This window comes from Nelumbo lutea, chromosome 1, assembly GCF_056320005.1.
Source record: "Nelumbo lutea isolate HS-2025 chromosome 1, American lotus-T2T, whole genome shotgun sequence".
NCBI lineage: Eukaryota > Viridiplantae > Streptophyta > Magnoliopsida > Proteales > Nelumbonaceae > Nelumbo > Nelumbo lutea.
Window position 1 is genome coordinate 182,558,951 of NC_142684.1, and position 7,381 is coordinate 182,566,331.

At 38.6% G+C, this 7,381-nt stretch overlaps 2 protein-coding genes across 2 annotated transcripts; one reads left to right on the forward strand and one right to left on the reverse strand.

Annotated features, from left to right (window-relative positions):
* Positions 1–360: 360 nt before the first annotated feature.
* LOC148879663 (transcription factor TRY-like) lies at positions 361–2,746 on the forward strand. Its single transcript, XM_088961269.1, has 3 exons — positions 361–750; positions 904–991; positions 2,414–2,746. The coding sequence occupies exons 1-3, from the start codon at positions 699–701 to the stop codon at positions 2,538–2,540; spliced, it is 267 nt and encodes an 88-aa protein (XP_088817395.1). The 5' UTR covers positions 361–698; the 3' UTR covers positions 2,541–2,746.
* Positions 2,747–4,192: 1,446 nt separating this feature from the next.
* LOC148879664 (uncharacterized) lies at positions 4,193–5,614 on the reverse strand. The gene is given in 2 exon segments (XM_088974977.1): positions 4,193–4,409; positions 4,492–5,614. Coding segments are annotated over 2 exon segments (924 nt in total). The 5' UTR covers positions 5,292–5,614; the 3' UTR covers positions 4,193–4,285.
* Positions 5,615–7,381: the final 1,767 nt, after the last annotated feature.

Genomic DNA, 7,381 nt, shown 5'->3' on the forward strand with positions numbered 1-7,381 from the left:
AGAATGGAGTGTCTTTCACTTTTCTCTTTTATCTACCTCGATACGATGAACAAGTGATTCCAATAAAAATTGGTTGTGTTGGCTTTTGCATCTCGATAAATACCTACAATTCCATGATGCCGCATTGGCACGCGGTTCGAGACAACCTCAAACTACAATACTTAAAAAATTAAAAATTTGCTCAGGAATCAGGACTTGCAAATTCTTTTTTGCTTTATTAATCCAATTCACATCGCCCATCTGGAATATTACATGCAATCCATCTAATGGTCTATTGACAGTTGATCGATTCAGATGAAATTACACAATGTCCGAGGTGTAGATTGCATAGATAAGAACAAAGAAAACAGATTTGTGAGCAAGTTAGACCGTGTTTATGCAAGTTAGACTGTGTTTATAATTCGACTAGCAAAGCAAGATTAGTTGGATAACAAAATTATCCAGAGCAAAATTATTATTAGAGAGAAAAAGTATTAATTCAGTGACGACAACTACTTGTCAACCCATTTCAATTGCCTGTTTGGTATCACCGGTCGTTCCATACTATATCAACCGTTTTGCTCTAAAAACCATCCCATTTCCCTATTTGGGAACTGATTTATCTCAACCCTCTCATTTCCCACTACACTTCCACATTTCACTCTCTCTCTCTCTCTCTCTCTCTCTCTCTCCCCCTAATCCTTCTCGTAAGGGAAATTATGGACAAACGTCGCCGGAAGCAAGCCAAGATCATTCACTATGATTCTGAAGGTCAGTTGTTCCTTACTATGTTTTCTTCTCCGTGTTTCTCGATCATCAGTTTTTCGTTTCTGGGTTCCTCCTGTCCTGTTCTGTGCTTAAATCTTTGGTGGGTTTTGTTCTCTGTTTCTTATCTGCCTTATTTCTTTTGATTGCTTGTGGCAGAGGTGAGTAGCATTGAATGGGAATTCATAAACATGACCGATCAAGAGGAAGATCTCATTTATAGGATGTATAAACTCGTCGGAGACAGGTAAACGAAATAGAAAAGCAGTCTGTAATTTTACTCATTACTCTTATTTCCACTGCTTTCCGGCCAGTTTTGGTTTTTGAGAATGAGACTCAACTCGCTAGAGCCTCTGCCGGTGAAGCTCAATAGTACTTTCACAATGGATAGTGCGTGTAATGGCTCTTGAGCAGGCCTCTGCTCTGGGTTGTTAATCAGGACAATAGGTTTGTAATCAGAGGATTGAATTGCGATGGTGGTGATGCAACGGCCTACGCCGAGCACAATCAAGATTCAAGAATCAACCACAGTTCCAAGGGCTCTTAGGGTTGGGCTTGGGCTAAGATTTGGGATGAGGCCTTGACGGGAGGACCTGATCCAACGGGACCCTATCTATTCTATATTAAGCTGCTGTGACATGCAAATGCAAGGAAGGGGCTGGTCTTGGTTTTACAGAATACAGAGCAAGGAGGGGAATGTGTTAGCGTGTGAATAAACGCTAACACATACGCTTTAAACGCTAACACGTAGGGTTTATGTGAATAACGAGACTTGCAAAAAGTAGACTTTAGTTTATGTACACAGTTAATTTTGGGTAAGCTTTGGCGTTTCCTTACTGTTTTGATGATATGGTGTCTAATAACACACCCAAGTATTAATAAATGGATTCATCGTTGCTTTTGTCAAATTTTCAAACAAATCAATTACAAAGTATTTAATCGATAAACGTTATAGTTGTTTGCAAAGGAATTTTTTTTTATTGTGGGCTGGACTTGATTTACATTTTCCATTCACAGAGTTGCAGATTTATTCCTATTCTAATTATTTTGGTTGGGGTTGCTTATTGACATAATAGATGTCACGTGACCTCCACCTACCATCAAGAACGGAAGTTCAAATTGGCACGCATGCAGAGGGGATGATAACAAGTGTTGTTGAATTGCTGTTTCCTACTGCTCTCTCTCTCTCAAGTCACCGTCTCGTCTGCGATTGTTTATTGAATAAATAAGTGCTTATTCTAATATAAGTATTTATTTATGGGTAAAAGTTGCTTTTTTCAAAGGGGTAATGTAGATATTTTGAACTTTTTCTTTTCAAAAAGCGCTAAAAGTAGCCTACATTATGAACTTATTCAAAAACAGGTTTATTCCCTAAAAAAAACGTTTTTTCGAGTTTATGTCCCAAATCCAAATGCTTATAAGTTCTTATTGGTGTGATCTGGGACTAAAATAAACACTTTTTTCAATAATAAATACTTAAAAAAAACTCCCAAACGGGGATTAAATCTTTCTGTGAGTCATACCAAACCAGTTTCATAGCTTCTCAATAGAAAATATGTCAAAAACCATTACACTAGTCTATGTCTGCCAGTTTTTTTTTAGCTGTTATTAAGTAAGAATAAAGATTGGATACATTTATTATTTCTTTTTTCTGTTTATTAACATTTAGGTGGAATCTAATAGCCGGGCGAATTCCAGGAAGGAAACCAGAAGAAATAGAAAGATTTTGGATAATGAGACATGGTGAAGGTTTTACCGGGAGAAGAAAAATGCGGGAGATCAAGTATTCTTCATAAAAGAGAAAAACCCTTCAGCCATTACTATTGTTCCATCCATGAGTTTTGAGGATTGTTCCTTTTGCTCTTCTCCTCTTGTTATATCTTCCTCTTCTTCGCCTTTTGTTTGGTCGTTTATTTCTCTATTTCTCTTGTTTTTTTTTTTGGTGGCTGTGTATCAAAGCTGTTTTGGAACGAAGTGAATCTGAATCAAAATTATTTCTGTATATATGTGTGACGACTAGTGAGAAGCCCAAGAATGGAGGTCCACCGTTCACGTGTAAGCAATCAGCTGGTAAGTTTATAGTGCACATGGACTTATAAAGTTGCTACGGTCTGACCGTCTGAGTCTGACCAGTGTGAACGGCCAAACTAGTGGGTCTAGGGAAATGGGCATGGGTGATGGGCCTGCTGCGTATAAGTTAGCAAGTCCCAAAAAAGATCCAACTGGCCAAATTAGTTGCAACAATCAGTCAGATTAGACAATGATCGAGTGGGCAAGGCATCCTAAACATGTCAGAGTCAGAGGAGGCCGGCACCTAAATCCAGAATGTCCCAAATTGATTTATGTATGATCTAAAGTCGCACTCTCAAGTTTCATACAAGAGAATATGGGCTGTGAATTGGCCCACCAATTACATGGCAGATTACCTCAATTCAACTTTGTAATAACTATTATGAGGCAGCCCATATGAATCCTGTTCCACCATTAAATCACTTTGTTCAGTGCCAGATCCAAAATCAAATCCATGGACGCAGAAATCATTTCTCACTATTTAAACTCATATCTTTTTTTGGTAAATTACAAAGACCCCTCCGTATTATGATCATGAGATAAAGATTCTTTTGACCGTTAAATCAGATGATGGAATGCATTAGATTATTAAAATATCTTATTAAACTTTTTATGTTTTCTTTTTCTTTTTATCTTTTTTCTCTTAAATTTTTTCTGTTTTCTTTTTTTTTATCCTTTTTCTCTTAAAACCCATTTAACATATTGTTTTTCTTTTCTTCTCTTCTTTTTTCCTCCTTCACCATTCTTTCTCATTCTTTTTCTCTCCCAACCCTCCGAAATGAAAGGACTGAGGAATCCAATTTCTCACCTTCCCTTTTTTTCTCTTCTCTGTCTTCAATCTCGTCTTTATAGTCATCATCGACGATGTGGCGATTATGGGAAATTGCAATGTTTGATAGCCCAATGACAAATGTTTGCCCATATCATCGAGAAGATCGCCCAAAGTTGTTTGGTTGTAGTATGGGAGAGACTGCGAGAGGTGGAGAGTTGAAAATACTAGGCAAATACTACGGATTTCTATGAAACAAATGTCTCTTTCTTTCGTTCCCTCTATAGATTTGCCGACGCGAGATACAAATTTCTGTAACTAGTTCACTGCCTCCCATTGGCTCAAGGCGATTTTCCTACAATCTGAGACAGAAACCGATGAGTGAAGATGTCGTTGAAGTAGGACTGTGGTCACTACAACCATCACAAGTGGAAGAATCTATTTTCCCAACGAGTATTCATCGTGATTTTTGTATTCGTCATTGTAATTCTGTTTGCCATCATCCTTGTATGGGCGATCCTTCGACCCTCCAAAAGTGGTTCGTTTCATATTCATCATGATTCTTGAGTGTACTATGAACCCACAAACGTGGGACTCTGGTTCATCAGCTGAGTACTGACCAACCCACAAAGAACGCCAATTTGATTTGAAAACATAAATGTAAAACAGAACAGAACAGCCAACAAAGTTTAAGCTTTTTGTTTACTTATCATGGTCGCGGATGACGAGGTAGAAGAACTGAGCATAGTTTTCCAGGATGAGAGGGTTGTCGGGCTCTTGGGACAAAGCCAGTTGATACATGAGTTCCGTCCTCAAGTAATCTGTGTAGTCTCATGGTCCAAAGCCTCATCTCTCATGCTCGCTTGCATTCTTGATGCTTCCTCCACAATTGCATTCCATAGATTCACTTCTTCTTCACTCGCCGTCCATCCTGACTCTTTGATTCCATAATCGTTTCCGACTCCCCACCTTCCTGTGTCGACGTTGGGTTCCCAAAAGATGACACCCGAGATATCTCGTCTGGCACAATGGTTTGATTCTCGTTCCACGATGATGAACCGCCGAATCGGTCATTACCATCAGTCCCAGTGACCATTGGGCGGACCTTTCCACCTCCACCACTGCTTCCCTCCACGAAGATGCTCTTACTAGTCGAAGACGAAATAGAAAACGCCTTAATTGTTGAACCATCAAACTTGGGCTGCTTTTGATTCCTGATGTTAGTCATCATTACAGTCTCCACCGTGGCGCCCAAAGATCCCGAAGATTTCGACACCATTGTTGGTGCTGCGAATGCAGTTTTGTGACCCATCGAGTACATGGTGAAGTTGGCTAGAAGGATAATGACGTAGACCATGAGAGTCGACGTGTGTAAGAACACTTGTTGAAAGAGCCACACAAACGAAGCATGCATCTCCTGCACTCGATCCAAAATCCCTTGCAGATCTTTGTAGAAAAGGATCTCCCGCATCTGCAAGGCATAACTGTGAAGCTCTCGGATGATGAATACCATGGAAGAGAAGGCCTTCTTCACGGAGTAATAAGCGGATTCACCTGCTTCTTTGAAGCTTTATTGTCATTACCTCTTCTTCTTTATCATCCGAAGGGACAGGGGAAGATCAACGCTATTCACCTTCCGCTCTATGCTTGCCAGGATCATGTCATCCCTTTTCGGCCAGTTGGGGGTTCTGGATTGATCCCCAGCCATAGAGTCTCTACGGAATCAAGAAAATTTGAAGGGGAAAACGATATGGGACTCTGTATAGGGTTCATGATACTACTCATTTTGGGTAAATATTCATTGAAACAATCGTTGTTGCTTTCGCTTTCTTCATCCCTGGAATTGCCGGCTCAGGATTGAATCGCCATTTGGCTATAGTATTTGCCTGCTTGTACCAGCAGCCAGTCTCCGTTTGACTTGTAATCGGGATCAAATGGGTTCAATCCCGATGTTGTTGTATTTTCAATTCTCATCTTTAAGGGTATGGGAATTAAAAAATATTGTAACAGCCTTTTTGCATGAAAGGCTAACGAAAGGGGGTCTTTGTATCATGGTTATAGTACAAGGGGTCTTTTTAGCAAAACAAAGTGTAGGAGAGTTTTTGTAATTTTTTTTTTCTTTTGGGGCCTGCCCTTTACCCTTGACTCTTCACTCTTCCAAATTGGACGATGGGAAGGTGGAAATTTGTTTTTTCCAAGGTTAAAGGCAAAATCATCAAACAATAAATAACAAGAAGGCTGAGAAAACCAATACAGCATGTTTCAAACAAGTTGTCTATCAAACCCAACTTGGGGTCCAAGTATTCCCCAATTTTTATACCTTTTGCCTAATCCAGGGGTGGATTGCCTGCATGGGTACTAGACAGAAAATCATATCCTGTTTAAAGAACTCTTGTTGCATACTTTGGGCCATTTTTATCTTATTCCTTTGTAAGGATTTGGCAGCATCCAAATCTGGTTCTAGGATATCATCAAGAGGAAACTGGTCACATCATTATATCATTGACCAAGTCAACTGTTTTTAAATAAGCGATTTGAAGTAAAATGGATCAGAAAGTGAGAAAACACGATCAAATGACAGGCAGCTCCAATCAGCCAATTTGACAATTGTTGGAAATATTGTATTGGCATATTACAAAGATTACCCCAATTTAATACTACTTTTCTTATGATATACTTGTAATATTATTCAAATCTGTCAATTTAAAAAAGGGGTTCGTTTACTGTTAAATTGTGGATTAAAAGTACAGCTATCAATGGTCGGTTCTGGGTCTGTTGTTCCATGACAATGATCGAACCGATCCATTGACACCACTAGTTGCATTTATTTGGTCCAGTGTGGGCTTCATTTTAGGCCCATAAAATAATTGGGTTGCCAACTTATGTCTTTTGCCCTGCTCAACATCAAATGATATTTCATCGATTCTCCACATGCTGCTCTTGCTTGCTCTTGGAAGGAATACAAATTTGTAGAGTATAAAATCTTATATTTTATATTATTTTTTATGTATTTATACTGTATATATTTGTATTTGATTCCTTCTAAACTGAATGAAAAATTTTCAGTGAAGTGACTACTATGTTTAATATCTAAATCGTCTCCGAAATTCTTGTGAATATTAAGGGGTGATGTTGTATTCTGGGTTGATCAATATAAATTTGTGTGAGAAAGAGATTTTTACCTTAAGGCAGTGTTTGTTTTGAAGGAAAAGGTAAGAAAAGGAAGGGAAAAACTGGGAAAACTATACAAAATTTATACATGTTTCCTTTCCTTTCCTTTCCTTTCCATGCCTTTTCTTTCAAACCAAACATGGCCTAAATGCATGAAAACATTTTGAATTGATCAATACAGATTTTTATTTCTACCTAAAACCTTAACTTTGATGTTTCTCACATACATGCATTTGTTTTCAAGTTGAAATAACAGTCATATGTAAATGGCAACACATATTTCTCAGAAATTCGTATTGATTAACCCAAAACGCTAACACAATACAACACAATGATACCAAACACCCCTATATCTCCATTATGACAACCAGGTTGGGGATAGAATGGGCCATTCTGAACGGCTGCCAAGAGGAAGACTAGCCCAACGATCAAATCATTCTTTCCCGGCCAGTCCAATAGGCTAGGTTGTCTAGCCAAGCCCAATATAGTGGGTCAAATGGGTAGGGCTGCAAACGGATTGGATCAGATTAGGTAAGAGCATATCCGATCCAATCCATTAAGAAATCCGACTGAATAATTAGAATTAGAATTAGAATATATTATTGGATATCCGATTCGATTAGAATT